This window comes from Emydura macquarii, unplaced genomic scaffold (assembly GCF_026122565.2).
Source record: "Emydura macquarii macquarii isolate MOO-44397 ecotype Brisbane River unplaced genomic scaffold, CSIRO-AGI_Emac_v2 contig_1768, whole genome shotgun sequence".
NCBI classification, from domain to species: domain Eukaryota; kingdom Metazoa; phylum Chordata; order Testudines; family Chelidae; genus Emydura; species Emydura macquarii.
Genome location: NW_027131905.1, coordinates 2,280,303 through 2,298,908, shown reverse-complemented (window position 1 = coordinate 2,298,908; position 18,606 = coordinate 2,280,303). Strand labels below are relative to the sequence as shown.

Below are 18,606 nucleotides of genomic sequence, written 5' to 3'. Positions count from 1 at the left end.
CAAAAAAACTGCAGCCTTTCATCCACCAGTGCTATGTACAAAATATTCTCACAATCCCACTGATCAGGGAGGTTAAATTAGTGTTTTCCACTTGATTATTCTTATTAATTTTCTTTGTAGTGATCCAGTTTCTTCTCTCAACAACAGGATTCTGAGTGTAACTTGAGCTTTAAACCTAAGGCCATGAAGTTTTCTACAACAGTAATTAGGCAGGAATTCTGATGAGTGCTCACCTCTTCTCAAAATAATATTTTTTTCTGGACAAGTTCAAGGGCCCAAAGATTTTAATGACACATGCAGTGCATTGTCAGTGTCTCAATTTAGTCTAAAACACAAGGAAAAAGCAGAAAGACACAGCAGTGGAAAGAAGACTCATGTTAGATATCTGCATGCTGTATCCTCTACCCCAAAATATTTAATTATGTGTTGTATGTTTAATTTTGAATAAGAATTATATATCTTAACTAAAGCAAAAAAAGTACACAGAGGCCATCCAACTGTCCTTTTATATTTTTATTTGGTGTTAAGTAACCCCACAAGAAAACAAAATCAGTTACTCTGGTGTACATGAAATCAGAACAAATACAACCACTTGAAGCAAAACAGTAGAAACAAATTTCAGCCCAGGAATGGAAAACTGATATTTCAGTGCTATGGATATGCAATGCGCTTCATACCACAGTGCAGTTCAGCGTTTGCCAACCTTTAATGCTTTTTTGTGTCTCTATCCATACAGAAAAACTAAAAACCACACCTCAACTCTCTCACTGAAAGCTTCAGAGCTTTAGCCATTAAACTATGAAAACAAGTATAGACAATTTGTTATTGCCCAAGCTCAATTATATATACCATTTTATTTTTCCCCAAAGGTGCTGGAATATTAGACCACACTGTAACTAAAGTCAACACCTTTGTTGTTTTTGAGCCCTTTCTTACTAAAGAAGCAACTCTACTCAAAATAAACTGAGCCAAAGATTGTGTTTGAAATATGTCCATTTGGTCTTTTTTTATTCTAGAATGAAGCTCTATTCCATTCTTCCTTGTAGTGATTTGAGGAATTTACATATTAAGTTCATTTTACTTTCACGTTTACAGATAAATAGTTTTCAGTGCAGGTGCTAAACAACCTCTTAAGGAAGCTCCAGAAGATAGTAAAATACATAAAAACCTATCCAAAATCTGCAAATAAATAAAAATTAAAAAAAAAATTAAAGTGTCAAAATTTTTGTTGTATGAATATAAACCCTAAGATAACGTAGTTTAATAGTAGAATCAGAAAAATTTTCCTGGTAAGGACAAACAAAGCCAATTAAGTAAGGGTTTCAACAAAAAGGATACGTGCAGCCTTGCATGGTTTTATAGCTAGAGATCTTAATTCTTGTATTATCAATTAAGAAAAGGCAACAAAACTCAGTTATTCAATTCACTTCCCTACCACAGATCATATTTCAAAGCTAGTTCAGATCACATTTCAAATAACTATAATTCTTATGAATTTTATTGCCCATTGAAATTAACGGTTAAGCTTTTTCAAGTCAGTACTGGACTTTCTGCATTTCCTGATGTTATAGACATGCTGCTATTGTATAATTAGTTTTAAAAAAAACTTAGTTGGTAAAAACTTAGGATGCTTAGTTTTGCAAATATTGCTTCTCCTGGCTTATAAATTTTGCATAATGTGTTAAAAGCACAAGGAGCTGATAGTCTTGTACAGATGCAACTTGATGATGTATTGACTTTCTAGGTTAACAAAATAAAATTTAAAAGCAAGTCACATAAAGCAACAATCACTACTGCAATCACACATGTATGTTGTAAGTCATCACTTCCCCCCACCCACCCACCCACCACACACATAACTTGCCCCTAACATTCTCTCAGGAACACAAAATGAACTACGAGATTTACTAAATTACAGCCACAACAGCAGCTAACTGCAGTAGCCACAGGATTTCTTTCAAGTGAAGCACTGACCTTTTGCATATAAAACACTGAACATTCTGAGGATTTGAGATAGTTTTAGTCATTCAGGCTCAAATTCAATACAGGATGCATTTGCAGGTTACATGAATGCAATCATTTGCAACCAGACAAAATCCTTATTACTTGTTACAAAGTTCACAACAATCCGCATATCAACCCAGTGGGTTTTTTTTTTTTTTGGTGTTATCTTTTTATACTTCTACCTTATAACGGTAGGTCACTAAAAAAAGGACAAAAAAAAAAAAAAAAAAAAAAAAAACCCACATTGCCTCCATACCTACAAAAATCCTTGGCTTCTCCAGTTAGCAAGACTGCAAACCATAGCATCTTCAGTGTTGGTTTGCGCGATGTGTGGGGGTGGGAGGGAGAGGGGGAAGGAGGGAATCATAGGATAGAAAACACAGTTTCTGTAAGTCTCTAAAGCACAACCCTGTTGTTCCTACTTCAAAGTTATGAGATTTACTGAATGAAGACTGGACAAGTCATTCATGCTTTTCTCCTGCATTCAGAAAGGCACTGATAGATTACAGTGTTAAGTATTTATCTCCCAGTTCTCAAAGAACAAAGCCTAAATGTGCCAAAAGCTAAAGTCTCTGAATAGCAGAAGTTGTTGTAGACGCTGCAATGCCAATAAGATAGTAATAGTGGTAGGGCTACAGTTACGAATGAAAATAACTGCAGTTAAGATGCAAAAAGCAGTGGTACCACTAAGACAAGCACATGCACATCCATTCTTGATTTGACAACACAATCTAGTCTAGTTCAAATAGCCAAGAATTTAACAGTTTGGAGAAAGTAAAATATTCAACAGGACAGTTATGTCCCTAACTATAAAATAAGCAAGAAGAGAAAGATAAATACACATCTGAATCCATTAACTGAAGAGGAAACTCAAGTTGTTGTTTTAGAGCTACAGACCCTCAGGGAGGACAGTTTTCCACCTCATGTTACTTTTAAATCATCTGTTGTATTCTGCAGTTTTATAGGTGAGTTCGAGAAAAAAGCTCCTCCTCACAAGGATCAGCCCACTCACTTCCACCTTCTGAAGCTGTGTCTTCAGAGCTGGAGCTATCACTGGAGTATATCTTCTTTCTGAAGCCATTTGGTTTTGCTCCAGAATTTCTATCATCTGCACATCTTGCTTCATGAACAGAAGAAACCTAAGGATTTAAATTGACAGTTTATTTGGTACAGTAGAAAACAGAACATGTTTATAAAATCTGCCAGCCTATAAATAGACAATGATTTATTTTTTTGTGTTAGGAGCAAGAGGACAGTTATTCAGAGTGAGAGTTCTCACTTCTATCTATGTGAATAGTGAGGGTTGGGATGTGATGACAAGTTCACATTTAGGACAGCATTTTTTTCATTCTCGCTTTCATTCTTAGTTTTCCATTTCTGACTCTCTTGCCAATTACTGAATCACATTTGTAATTCTGTGTACATCATTATCACTGCTAATAGGGGAGTAAGTCTCCAAGTTACTCCCAAATCTTAAAGGTCCCACATCATGCTAATCTGTCTGCATCACTCCTCACTTCTGCAAATGCATCATATTTACTGCTGGGTCAATAATAGCACAGGAGTATGTCTTGAGTGCAAAATCTAGATGCTAGCAGTTCTACACAATATATTCTATTGGGCATTTCACTAGGTAGAGAAGTATCCACGCTATCATCCTTGGCAAAAGTGAAATGTCGCAATAGCTGGGACAAAAGGTATTTTCTGCTAGTGCAAAAGTACCATTCACCCAAGCAGTAGTTTGTCACTTATGAGGACACAAAGTTAAGGTGCATACTGATAATTCCCCATAACAGTTGTTTCTATGTGGCTTACAGGAGCACACTGTCCCACCCTAGTTAGTGGAAGTAAGCTCTGTATTTTTAATTCACAGCACTCTTACAGCACATCTGGCACGCAATTCATATGACTCCAGAGGGGTCGCATTCCACCCTGTTGGCCAAAAGACAGGGTAAGTATGGTCAGGGGTTTGAGAAGAATGCCAGGACAAGGAAATGGCTTCAAAATTGAGATGCAGAGAAATTGAGAATTTGTAGTCTGGAATATAACTGGGGCCAGCCTCAAGAACTGTGATGACAAAGGAAAAGGTGGCACAACCTTAAAATAAATCACTCACCATATTAAAATCTAAAAGATGTTCTTCATTGTTGAGAACTTCCTTTACATTTGGGTATTCTCCTATACCATTCTCTCCCTTGGCATTTGTGTAACATTCTTGAGATATTTTTATTTTCGAGTGGAGGGACAAAAAAGAAGAGGAAAATCTCATTAAGCAAAAGGTTATCTATAGTTCACTAAAACATATAACATCTAATACATTTTCTTCAGATTTATTTAAGTTGTGGGTTAATTCAGTGCTTGTGAAAGGTTCTGGTTAGACAGCTTTAAACACTGAAGTACAATGCAGGTTTCTCCTCACCAGAGTGCTCTCAAACCTCACCTAGAAGGAATATCTCTACATTTAAAGAGAAAAATATCATTTAATTACTGAAAATCTGTAAAAAAAAAAACAAAACGCTTTCTGTAAGAGATATCAGATTTTAAATACACAGGGTGAAATCCTGGCTCCATTAAAGTTAATGGTACAGAAATTTTGCCATTGACTTAAATGGAGCAGGATTTCACCTGTCTTTTCTATGCCTTCTCACTTCCACAGATGAAATAAATTCTACCACTAAAGTTGGTATGACAGCTCACCAGCAGGTGGCAGTGAAAAAATAGGCAAACTTCGCTCAGAGGAATGATGGGAAGTTACCATGTATACAGATAGAGGTTTTTCAAAAAATATTTATCCTATAAAACAATTACATTAATATTTTTAAAAATATGTTGGACTCTAGAAAGATTGACACCATCTTCATTAAACAAATTAAAAAGTAGTTCTGTGACCATAACTTGTATTAGCAAAGGTTGTTTAATGGAGTTCTCAGCTAGTGATGGTTCAAGTGTAACCATACTGGTTAGTATGTGTATGACGCTGTAACAAAGTGTAGTTCAAGATTCAACTCTTTTGTGTTATCTGTTTGTCTGACTCCATTTATTTGCTGTTATGCAATAATTCTGTAGTTATACTGAATTGTGACTTTTTACTATTGGGCCTAGAACACATAAAATGATAATTTAATGTTTTAGAATAAATGTATGAATTGTTGTTGTAACTGTATTGGTCCCAGGTCAGAAGAAGGTCAGGGAAAGTGTGGGCCCCTTACAGAATGGGGAAGGCAACGTAATGACAGATGATGTGGAAAAAGCTGAAGTAGTCACTGCTTTTTTTTGCCTGTCTTCATAGACAAGGTCAGCTCCCAGACTACTGCACTGGGCAACACAGAACGGGGAGGAGGTGAGCAGCCCTCAGTGCTAAAAGAACAGGCTCAGGACTATTTAGAAAGGCTGGATATGCACAAGTCCATGGGGCTGGATGCAATGCATCTGTGGGTGCTGATGGAGTTGGCTGACATGATTGCAGAGCCATTGGCCATTATCTTTGAAAACTAGTGGAGATTGGGGGAGGTCCTGGATGATTGGAAAAAGGCGCAAACAGTGCTTATCTTCAAAAAAGGGAAGGAGAAAGATCTGGGGAACTACCGGTCAGCCTCACCTTAGTCCCTGGAAAAATCATGCAGCAGGTCCTCAAGGAATCTATTTTGAGGCACTTGGAAGAGAGGAAGGTGATCAGGAACAGTCACCATGGATTCACCAAGGGAAAGTCATGCCTGACCAACCTGATTGCCTTCTATGATGACATGACTGGCTCTACGGATGTGGGGAAAGCGGTGGATATATCTTGACTTTAGCAAAGCTTTTGGTATGGTCTCCCACACTATTCTTATCAGCAAGTTAAAGTAGTAGGAGTTTGATGAATGGACTATAAGATGGATAGAAAGCTGGGTAGATCATCGGGCTCAACGGGTAGTGATCAACAGCTCGATAGCTAGTTGGCAGCCGGTAAGAAGCAGAGTGCCCCAGGGATCAGTGCTGTGGCTGGTTTTGTTCAACATCTTCATTAATGATCTGGAGGATGTGGTAAGATTGCACCCGCAGCAAGTTTGCAGATGACACTAAGCTGGGGGGAGTGGTAGACATGCTGGAGGGTAGGGATAGGATACAGAATGACCTAGACAAATTGGAGGATTAGGCAAAAAAAAATCTGAGATTCAACGAGGACAAGTGCAGAGTCCTGCACTTCGGACAGAAAAATTCCATAAACTGTTACAGACTGGGGACCGATTGGTTAGGCAACAATTCCACAGAAAAGGACCTGAGGGTTACAGTGGACAAGAAACTGGATATGAGTCAGCAGTGTGCCCTTATTGCCAAGAAGGCTAACAGCATATTGGACTGCATTAGTAGCAGCACTGCCAGCAGATCAAGGGAAGTGATTATTCCCCTCTATTTGGCTTTGGTGAGGCCACCTTTGGAGTATTGTGTCCAGTTTTGGGCCCCCCACTACAAAAAGGATGTGGACAAATTGGAACGAGTCCAGTGGAGAGCAACAAAAATGATTAGGGTCTGGAGCACATGACTTATGAAAAGAGGCTGAGGGAACTAGGCTTGTTTAGTCTGCAGAAGAGAAGAATGAGGAGGGATTTGATAGCAGCCTTTAACTACCTGAAAGGAGATACCAGGGAGGATGGAGCTAGGCTGTTCTCAGTGGTAGTATATGACAGAACATGGAGCAATAGTCAAGTTGCAGTGGGGGAGGTCTAGTTTGGATATTAGGAAAAATCTTTTTCACTAGGAGGGTGGTGAAGCACTGGAATGGGTTACCTAGGGAGGTAGTGAAATCTCCATCCTTACAGGTTTTTAAGGTGTGACTTGACAAAAGCCCTGGCTGGGATGATTTAGTTGAGGTTGGTCCTGCTTTGAGCAGAGGGTTGGACTAGATGATCTCCTGAGGTCCCTTCCAACCCCAATCTTCTATGATTCCAGAGAGACAAACTGTCTTCTCTCATCAACCGAAGTTGGTCCAATAAGAGATATTACCTCACCCACCTTGTCTCTCTAAAATAATTTGTGTATTCTATAATTTATAGTAATATTTGGTAATTAATATTAAACCATTACCCAAATTACTTAGTACTGTTTTTCTAAGTTCTTATAAAAGTCCAATAAAATATTAGGTAATTTAATTTCTATACAAGTCAGTTACATAGTGTTTTAACATGAGACATTACTAAAAATTACTAAATATAATTAAAAATTACAGAATGAATAAATTCTCTTACCACTCCCAAGAAATTAAATAATAAATGCAACATATTTATAATTTTTTTTTTTAAGTTCTAACAATGGGAGGGTAGTTCAGTCCCCATGTCTATTTCGATCCTTGACTTCTTTCCTGACAATGTCAAGAAGCTGCCAATTAATGCCAATTGTGGTGGTGCTTTATGTGATGTCAACATCCCTAAAGGAGGAAGAGAACCCCCAAGTTCTCTCATACTAATCACGAAACATCCATTAGAACTTTCATTTAAAATAAAATTAAAACAAAAAAGTAATAGTCCATTAAGGAAATGAGTATTCATAGGAAACACACATACATATCATGTTCCAAAAGATTTTTAATCAGACATTTAGAAATATTTATTTATCAGTTCTGATAAGTCCTTGGCTTATTAATTAGAATGCTCATCAGAGTTAGGACAAATACAAAATTTGAATTTTCAATCTGCATTAATCACCTTAAGCAAATACTGAAAATACTGAAAAATGAAATACTGAAAAATACAGAAAAATATACTATGAACAAGAAAGTCCATATTTTCTTTTTATTTTTGTTGTACTGCCTATACACCATATATTCATCAAATTTGGCAATATGTATATAGTTGTATATGTATACAGTTTTTAAATTACTACTCCCCCTCAAAACTCAAGAGTAAAACTTATAATTCATTTTAATAAAACTTAAGTTTTCAGTATACTACTTTGTTCCACAGAGTCATTTGAGAAGGAAAAGAGCATTATTTCAGCTTCTTGCACCATGGTTGCGGGGAGAAGGGAGGAGAAGCTCTGAAGAAGTAATGTGGACATTTCTTATTCAGGTAAGTGGCAAAACAAGTCTGTGGTCGGAATCCCTCACCGCCTGAATAGATCGTGAAGTACTACTGGGTCTAGCTCCCACTCGATCCTGCAGGAATTTGCGAATGAGAATGCTTGCCATTGAGTTCTGTGAACCCGGAAGGTAGGCTGCTGACAGCATGGCATTGTGGGAGATACACCAGTTCCATAGTCATCGCTTCTGCACAGAGAAAGGGAGACCGGGCTCGTTTTTGTCGGTTTATGTATAACAAAGGCAATGTTGTATGTTAGGACCTCCATGTGTGACCCTTTGATCAGTGGGAGGAATGGGCGCAGGCATTCCTGGCCACCCTTAGCTCAAGGAGGTTGATATGGAGGGATATACATCTGTGGGTAACTATTTCCCTTGTGTTGTAAGGCTATTTAGATGTTTGTCCCACACTATGAGTGATGAGTCTGTGAGAAGCAGCAACAGAGGATTTTGTGCATAAGGGATCCCTTTGCAAATGTTGGCTAAGCCTTTCCGCCAGTCTAGGGAGGGTTTTTACTCTGGAGGGCAGTGACAGAGGTTTGTCTAGTGTGTCCCTATTTAGTGTGTAAACCGAGCTGAACCACATCTGAAGGCACCGCCTGTGAAATCTGATGTATGTTATTATTATTGTGCCTGCTGCCGTATGCCCCAAGAATCGTAAGCAGTGTCTGGCTGGTATCTGCGGGATGTTTTGGATGGTCTCTGTGAGCGTAGCCAGAGACAGAAATCTGTGTTGAAGGAGGAGGGCCCTAGCCCATAAAGAGTCAAGGTTGGTGCCTATAAACTCCAGGCGCTGTGCTGGAGTGAGGGTTGATTTCTGGGTGTTGATCTACAGGCTCAGCTGTATAAACAAGTGTATTGTAACTTTGATGACTGGGAGAGCCTCTTGGAGAGACAAGGCTCTGAGGAGGTTATCATCTAGGTAAAAGTAAATCATGATCCCTTCGGAGCGTAAGTGGGCGGCCACTACTGAGAGAACCTTGGAAAATACTCTCAGGGCCGAAGAAAACTGAAAGGGGAGTGCCTTGTTTGGTAGTGATCTTGTCCTAGGATGAATTTGAGGAATCGTCTGAGAGTCGGTAAGACTGAGATGTGGAAATGCACATTCTGGAGGTGGAGGTCAAAAAACCAGTCTCCCTGTTCCAACGCTGGAATGATCATTGCTAAAGTAAGCATCTTGAATTTCTGAGCTTTGAAAAACTTGTTGAGAACTGAGGTCTAATATGGGTCTCCAACTCCCCTTTCTCTTGGGTATTAGGAAATACCGACAGTAGAACCCTTTGCTTCATATATGTTGAGGTATTGGTTCCATGGCTCCTAGCTGGAGGAGACTGTCTACCTCTTGTAGTAAACTCTCATGAGAAGGGTCCCTGAAGAGGGACCCTGAAGAGTGTTGTGGAGGGGGCAGGAAGATAAAATGGATAGAGTACCCATGGCGAATAATCTCTAGGACCCATCAGTTCAATGTTATGAGCGCCCAGGTGCTGTAGAATGCTGCCAAACAGTGGCTAAATGGGTGGGTAGCGATGGTCTGATGTAGCAGTTGTGGAGAGTGGTCTATCAGCGCTTTGATCAACATATAAAAATTGGTGTTTAGATGTGGAAGACTGGAATGACGAAGATGACTGATCATTATGGAGGTTCCACCAAGTGCCAGAATTCCAGCAGTGCAAATCAGCTCAGTGCTACTGGCAATGCCAGTCTGTCTCTGTCTCTGGGTGTGTGTGTCTTGTACTGACGGGACATCACATACAGGTGGTGCCTTGGAGTGTTTACTCCAGTCCTTCTCCTTAGGTGCTGTTGACTCGATGCCTGTGCCCATTCGGTATGTAGGTGCGTCAACAATACTTGCAGCCATAGTCTTCCTTGACCCATGGATACTGGGCTTGCCTTGTATTGGTGACAATGGTACAGAGGATACAGGGCATAGTGGAGATCATTTGCGGCTAGCTCGCAGCTCACTGTGGGGACTTCTCACTCCTTTTTGACTTATGACACAGGTCAGTGGCTGATTCCTTCATCCGATGGCCCTTAGATGTTGAAGGCTGAGGGAAGACTCGTGTGCGTGTAGAGTCTTGGTGCAGGTCCAGAGAAGGTCTAAGAGCCACCTCCATGAATATGATCAGTTTCACCTCTCTGTCTTTGCAAGACAGAGCCTAAGCTGCTGGCAGAGAGTATACTTTTTCCCAAGACAATGAATGCACGGTGAGTGCGTGTCTGCAACAGGGATACCCCTCTGCAGGAAAGACACTTCTTGAAGACTGGAGAACCAGGCATATCCTGTTGCAGAAGTGAGGCATAGGGCCTCAAACGAAAAGGGTGGGAAGAAAGAAAACGCTTTCTAAATTTTGTTTTTTAATATAAGGACAAAAATAAAAGACCACTAAACTAACTGCTAAAAGCTAAGCTCTAGGTTACAAAGAAAGCACAAGGTAATAATTACTAAAGAACTGCTAATAGCTTTGTCTCTAACCAGGGCTGGTTAAGAAGGAACTGGGGTGGAGGGATTAGCCTGCGTGTGCTGACTAGCCTCCTGGTGCAGCAAAAAGAGGGACAGCACATGCACAGGCCTAAACTGCTACCGAAGTTCTCTGATCAGCAGCGCAGGGATGCAAGCACACCTACAGTGGAGTACCCACTCGCAGAAGAACATCATTTACCATGTTAAATTATTTCCCAACCTTGAGGCATCCAGGAAGGCATGGGGCAGAGGAAAGGAATAGCTAGGATATAGGAAAGCTGAATGACCATGAATCTATACCACATCAAGTAGCTGATGGTTAAGTCATGGACTACTCTTGAAAGCCACTTAAACTTTGTCTCAGACACCACAAGATGACAGATAAGACAAGAAAATGGTTTAATTAGGCCACAACTTTGTTAATTAACACAGCTGAGGATTACCAGGCAATACTTCTTTCAGTGTAGGTCATCCATCCTATTGTCATCTACTCCATCTGGTGGAGGGCCGCTGTCAGCCCCCAATCCCATTAAACTGATCCCAGCATCATTGCTGAGACCCACCACTCCCCTCCCTCATCTGAAGCTTAAGGATGTGGGAAAGGGGGTCGTCTCCTTGATGTACGAATAATTTGCAGTCCCAACCCCATTCCCCACCTTCCTGAGCAGATGCCTTCTCCTAATCTGCTTCCAATTCCAGTTTATCAGGGAACTGGATCCTCTATTGAATGAGTAATTGCACTGGGCACCTGCCAACAGAAGGTCCCAGAATTTGCTTGGCAGCTCCGCAACCATTCTGTCAGATTCCCACATTGTTAACCATTCCTTCCCCAATTCATAGATTCCAAGGCCAGAAGAGACCATTGTGATCATCTGGTTTGATCTTCTTTATGTCACAGGCCATAGAACTTCTGCAAAATAGTTCCTAGAGCGTATCTTTTAGAAGATATACGTCCAATCTTGATTTAAAAATAGTCAATGATGGAAAATCCACCACAATCCTTTGTAAATTGTTCCAATTGTTAACAACTCTCACAATAAAAATTACACCTTACTGGTGGCCAAAATCACAGCCACTCTCCAATAGGAGAGGTGTACCACCTTTTCTTTGAATAACAAATTGGATATTCAGTATCATGATGGGCAATCAATCACCTATATTTCCCCTCCAGTCACACCCTCTGCTGCAGCGTCTCAGATGTCAGGCCAGACTACAATTACTCCCATGACAACTAACTTTCTCTCCTTGTTACTATGATGGCCTTTACCACTACTTCCCCAAGTACTGAAACAATTTACTTTACAATAAGGAGAAGCTCTCTGGCTATTAAGCAATATCAAATTGGATTAAAAGTTTTTTTAAAGTTATAGAGCAAAGAAGAAAAAAATGTCAATTGGATTTTTAATAAATTCATACAATTTATTACAAATGTACCCAGTCTGATAAATGTGCCAATATTTAGTCAAGTGTTTTCAAAGTCACATATATTAAAGGGATAGTATCAGGTCAATTTTGGCCCCAAATTTAAGTTTTTGTGAAGACACGTTCTTACAGATCAAAGACCTTTAAGAAATCCCATTTTTAAAAACAAACATTCCCCTTTCCAAACACTGCAAATCTGTGTTAATATAACTAGAAAATAACTAGAAACAAAAGTGAAACTGACATCTATTTTATAGTCCAAAGTGAGAAAAAAAGCAATCATTAACATACCAGTATATACCATAGACATTTAAAAAAATATTTTCATTTTAATAAATCTGAAATTATCAGTGACATAGATAAGGAGATCTATTTATTAAAAATGTGATTTAATCTGACCATGCCCTTATTATTCCCCAAATCAGCATTTATAATAAAACAAATTAATTTTAGATATAGGTTGTAGTTCTATTTCTGCTCATCTGTAAAGTAAGCAATATACAGTTAGTTCAACAACGGATCTCTTCTTACCTTCGCACTGTGATGCAGGAAAGAGGGGAGAATAGAGTGCCTTTTCCCACCAGCACTGCTTTTCCTGGCTGCCACTTGTTCTTTGCAGATCAGTGTTCAATATAGGAAACTGTTTAGACAATAATCATACTTTAGTATACCATAAACAATGCACTCTGTCACCATAGGAAAGGGTCTTGAAAACAATCTTTCAAGCTCTGGAAATAACATTGTCCAATTTATACTGGAAAAGAGGTATCTTAGGCTACATCTATACTACAGCACTTTGGTGCAGCTGCACTGCTGTAGTGCTTGTGGTGGAGACGCTCTAAATTGATGGGAAAGTTCTCCCATCAGTTTAATAATTCCTGCTTCTGTGAGAGGCAACAGCTATGTCGGTGGGAGAAGCTGTCCTGCCGACAGAGAGCTGTCTATACAGGTGTTTAGGTTGATGTAACTTACGTCACTCCAGGATGTCAATTATTCACACAACTGAGTGAGGTAAGATGTAACCTGTAATGTAGACAAGGTCTTAGTGCCCTAATGTTTGCTCTCTAATACCCTCTGAAAGTGGATGTTACAATAGTACCATCAATTGGATACATTCAAGGAAATCTAAATTGTTAAGCAATTAATTAAGGAGTCTGGTTATAAAATGACTCAATTTAAAAAAAAAAAAATTATGTCAGGTATAAAAAAATTTTTTGATCCATTAATAAAATGTCACAAATTTTATTTTTGAATTTTAATGCTTCATTTATGTTTGCCACAGACTAGTTCCTGCAACATTAATGCATGTGGCTCAGATACTGAAAGCATTCCACAATAGGCATGACTCTGCAATTCTGTGATCATATTTGTCGTAATTGCATTTGTATTTTGTGCCAACTTGTGAATCTTATGTAATGTTACTTAAAGAAGTTATAAATATGACACAGGTTATGAGCCATATTGCAAATCACTACAATCAAATTTTAACAAATGTCAGCACTGGCTCAAAGTCCAGCTTCCACTTTTATGTAAAGCTCCAGATAGAAAAAAAATCACTATCTCATGATCTTTAACATGAACAAGTTGCTCTGTTCATCCTTTAGCTACTCTGGTAATTACAAATATGAAGCCTAATCCTGATCCTGAAACACTTACTACTGAGCACAGTCCTACTGAAATCAACAGAACTCACTCTACAAGTCACTGTACTCAGAAGCATCGGCAGCACCAGATTCTTATGAAAAAGACTTGTTGCCATTAGATTCAGTCATAAGAGCATATTAGAGAGGCAAAGTGGGTGAGATAATATCTTTTATTGGATCAACTTCTGTTGGCGAGAGACAAGCTTTCAAGCTTACATAAAGCTCTTCTACTGATCTGGAAAATGTACTCAGGCCTGGTCTACACTATAGACTTCTGTTGACCAAAGTCAGCTTTTTGGTAGCATACACACTGCAATCCCGCCGCCGACCTGACTCCCTTGATTTTGCGACAAAATAAACCCCTTCGACGGAGAGGCATGCAGCTTTTTGTGCCAAAGCGTCAGTGTAGATACTGCACTTGGTTATGTTGTGGTAAATGGCCTCCAAGAAGTGTCCCACAATGCCCATCCTGACCGTTCTGGCCATCAGTTTGAACTCTGTTGTTCTGCAACTTTGCCCCACCCCCGCCTTTTAAAGTCCCAGGAATTTTTTAAATTAAACTTCCTGCTTGGTCGGTGTGGAGAACTCACATCTCATCTTCCCAGCTGACCACAGTGGTTCCATGCACGAAACACTTGGAACACACCTGCTTGGAACACACCGGAGCTTCTGGATCTGATCAGCATTTGGAGAGAGGAGGCTGTGTAGCCTCAGCTCTGCTCTAGCCAAAGGAACTTAGATACCTATGGTCAAATTTCTTGTTTTATGGCGGAGAAGAACTATGAACAGGACACGCTGCAATGCTGTGCAGAAATCAAGGAGCTGCGGCAGATGTACCAAAAAGCTAGAGAGAGTTAAACTGTTGCTCTGGTGCAGAGCCAAAACCTGCGGCTTCTATAAGAAGCTGGAAGCCTTCCTTGGTGGCGTCCCCATCTCTACCACCAAGAGACTCGTGGATACTTCTGCAGAGGCAGTGGACACTGAACTCAACCCTGATGAAGTAGTCATGGACAAGGAGGTCAAGTTGGAGGATGATGCAGAGCTGTGTCATTTGGTGACATGGGGAGCCAGGACCTCTTCTTAATCCTGGAGGGTTCGAGACAATCCTAGCCCTCCAGCTCTGACGTGCAGGATGCAGGAGAGGGGAGCTTGGGTAAGTGATTTTTTTGAGCTGATGCTGCTCGGTTACATGAGCTACATCTTTCCTTTGCTTAATTGCATTATACAGCAGGTTGAAGGGATAGAAATGCACAAGAGTAGCTGTGTTTGCATATGCTTCCCATTCCGCTGTTCAGCTAAGGCAGTGCGGCAGAAAATTGCATACCAACATTTCATGGGAATCCTCCAGAGAGATCTCTAGGAAACCTTCCTGGAAGTACTCAACAATCCTCTACCAAAGATTCCTTGGCAGAGCTGCTTTGTTTCCTCCCCCATTGTAGGAAACTTCCTTGCGCCAACTGATAATCACTGCTCCCCATTGCTTTCTCATCTCATATTGATAGTTCTCATTCTGGTGTCCTTGAGCCGCAAGGCAGGGATGAGCTCTACACAGGAGTTCCATGAAGGTGGCTTTGCACATTCAAAAGTTCTGCAGCCACTGCTAGTCATCCCAGATCTGCATAATGATACAATCCTGCCACTCACTGCTTGTTTCAAATGTCCAAAAGCCACAGTGCACTGTGTGCAGATGCTCCATGAATGTAAACAGTAATCTGGCATTATTTGTTTGCATGGCACACAGCAGGTCAGGAGCCTCAGATTCCTGTTTCAGTTGGGAGCTCATGATATACTGCATGACCAGCTGTGATGTGTTCAGAACTCTGACGACAACAACAGTGGAGAGCAGTGCAGGATCTGTCCTTTTCAGACAGAGATTGAGCCATTGAAAAATGCTGCAAAAGACAGTCGGAAACCCATGGAATGATGGCAGAGAAATCACTGCATCATGGGACATTGATCCTACACCCATGATACACTGCAATCCTCTCCACATTTCCACAACTCCTAGTGGCACAAGCTGGTAAGCTGCACAGTGGGAGAACTGCCCACAATGCACTGCTCTCACTGTTGATGCTAGTGCACCAACTGTGGATGCGCTTCAGCGATACAAGTGCTGTGTGGAGAGGCACAAACTTGTAATTACAGCGCTTTTTGATCACCGCTGTAACTCGTGTCAACAACACTTTCTAGTGTAGACAAGGCCTCAAAGTGTCACTGCTAAATACAAGGTAGAATAGATTGTTTAGCATAAGCAATTAACACATATTTCAAGGGGCCATTCAAGGTTAAGTGGCTCATTAACACCTCTGTAGTCATAGTAGGGAAAGGGGGAGAGGCAGCTGTGGGGGGAGTTGTGTGTGGGTTAGAGATTGATGTAAGGAGCCATAAATCCAGTCTCTCTATTCAGACCATGATTTTTAGTGTCTAGCAAAGTTATGAATTTAAGCTCCCAGGCTCATCTTTTGAAAACGTTGTACTGATTGTCTTTGAGAATGAGGACTGAGAGGTCAGATATAGAATGATCACTTTGTGAAAAGTGTTCACCCAGAGGTGATATGTTGTTTTTGTGTCTTATTTTCTTGTGAGAGTTCATCCACGAGCATAGCGATTGTCTGGTTTCACCTATCTAGTTGTTATTGGGGCATTTAGTGCACTGGATGAGGTAGCTGGTGTGGTAGTGGAACACTGGAACCATACAACCCATACTTGATGGGGACCCAGTCCTGAAAGAACTCTTTCCTGAACCCCCTCTTCTGGCCTTCAAATAACCCCCCAATCTTTTCATCATCAGAAGCAAGTTCCCCACAGACCAGGACACACCTACTCAAAGCAGCACCAGACACTGCCAGAACAAGATGCAAAACTGCAGACTTATCAACACTCCTTTTAAGATCCCTGGGTCCTTTAGATTCCTATCACAACATGTGGTGTACCTCATCCAGTGCACTAAATGCCCCAATAGCAACTATATGCATGAAAGAAGACAATCATTACACTTTCCAATGAACTCACACAAGAAAATGATAAAACAAACAAATCCACCACATCATCTGTGGATAAACACTTTTCAAAAAGTGACTACTCCCTATCTGAGAACGTTTCCCAGACATGAAGAAAAGCTCTGTGTAAACTCATAAACTTGTCTCTCTCACCAACAGAAGTTGGTCCAATAAAAGATATTACTTCACCATATTATTGTCTCTCTAATAACCTGGGATCGACACGGCTATAACACTGCATATAATAATAGCAGCAAGTTAACTACTGAAGATAACCATGATGGTCTCCCACTGATAACATATCCCTCCAACATTGTTCTCCTCTGAGAACTGCTCTTGTATTGGTGCCCAATCCTTAATTGTGTTGTATTTAATTGACTGTAAAAGCTATGAGGAAGGCCTGTCTTCCTAAACTTTTATTTTAAAAGAGCATTTCATACCTATGGCACCAAACTTATAAATGATAGCATTCAAAATTCTAAAAAAACTTTACTAGTCTTGTAGCACAGTGTCAACTCATGCACGCTCAGATTCTATGGTACTAGATGTGTTAAAAATATCTTGGTTACATAATTAGACTTAAAGAACATTTTTGCTTTGAAACTTAAAATTCTTGTCAAAAAGGATAACCACTATTATATGAACATACTACAATTTAAAAAATACATTACTGCCAAACGTTAAAATTACAGACTCGTCACATACTGTTTTATATGTCCCAATTCTGTGTCCTGTATATTTTGCTGTCCTGCTATATCAACATCATGCACTGACACAACTAACACATTGTACTCTATTTAAGAAATTACAAATATTAAATGCAAAATCTACTATAATCAATATTATAGTGGATATTTTACATGCATGTAAATAAAGTCAAAATTATGCTTTCCAGTCCATCACCTTATATAGTAAATAGAAAATACTACATCTGTACATGATGGTAACATTTTTGTACCTTCAAGTATTTGCTAATTGGCTGAATTATGATTGTTGTGGGAATCATAACTGACTTTCCTGACATTAGTGTAGTCATTTGGCTGGGAGCCAGCAACTCCTGAGTTCTATCCTAGCTCTACCACCACTCAGTGTAGCCTTTCATAAATCACGTAGGGCCCGAATTCCAAGAAACTGAGTAGCCTTGACTTCTAGTGACTTCAACTGGAGACAAGGGTGCTAAGAAATTTCACAGGATGAGGCCACTAGTGTCTTTGTATTCATTTCCTCATCTATAAAATGACAACACCTCTTGCTCACATGGTGCTGTGAGGATTAATTAATATTGGAACACTTTGAAAAGTAAAACATGATCAAAGTAGAAGTATTATTTGTGGATTAGTTCTCATGTTACACTTATATAGTTTTGAGAATTGTTTTTCCTTGGTTTTTAAAGTAAACAAACAAAAGGCCCTACTGCATACATTATACACATTTATTCTAGTATGCTGAAGGACAATTAAATGGTGGTACATTGGAGCAAAGGCATGATGTGAAGATCAAATTTACACATGAGCGCACACACACAGACATGTAGTCTTGCATTCAAATACATGCAGTAACTGAAACATACTATTTCCCCCTTCCTCCCAATGTGTGGGTGCACTCAGATCCATACAAGCTGAAGTGCAGGAAGCATGGTTTCAGTAGGTTGTTGAAAGTTTAGTGGAAAGTTACGTATTTCAGGTGAGTGGAATGTGATTTTTCTACTGCTTAACTTTGTACTTCTAAATTAATTCAAACTTCTTGTGAGAAATGTGGGGTTGCTCTTTGTGTGATGATTAATAGTGTCTGGATCTGTCACTACTATGGTGTGTCCCATAAAAGGTGGCTGGATATTAATCCTGGGGGCCTATCTGGATAGCAGACAGCCTACCCACCTAGGAAGAGAGAAAGAAGGCCATTTCTAAATAAATAGTTACCTAACTATACACATTTAAAAGTAAAAAGAGGTTAGCTCTGTGTCCTTTTCCTTTTCAAATTCTCCATGATTAAACCTATGCTCTTGCCCCAGAATTAAACAGACAA

The 18,606-nt window shown here is 39.9% G+C and overlaps 1 protein-coding gene across 3 annotated transcripts in view; it reads right to left on the bottom strand.

Moving 5' to 3' along the window:
• Positions 1 to 495: 495 nt before the first annotated feature.
• The window catches only part of KIAA0232 (KIAA0232 ortholog), a 130,882-nt gene continuing 112,771 nt past the window's right edge, over positions 496 to 18,606 (bottom strand). For all 3 annotated transcript variants that reach the window (XM_067556425.1, XM_067556426.1, XM_067556427.1), the window contains 3 exons: positions 12,471 to 12,579; positions 4,121 to 4,218; positions 496 to 3,143 (listed from right to left, as the gene is read on the bottom strand). In XM_067556425.1, the coding sequence (XP_067412526.1) occupies positions 2,964 to 3,143; positions 4,121 to 4,218; positions 12,471 to 12,579 (387 nt within the window). In that variant the 3' untranslated portion in view covers positions 496 to 2,963. The remainder of the gene's footprint in view (positions 3,144 to 4,120; positions 4,219 to 12,470; positions 12,580 to 18,606) is intronic.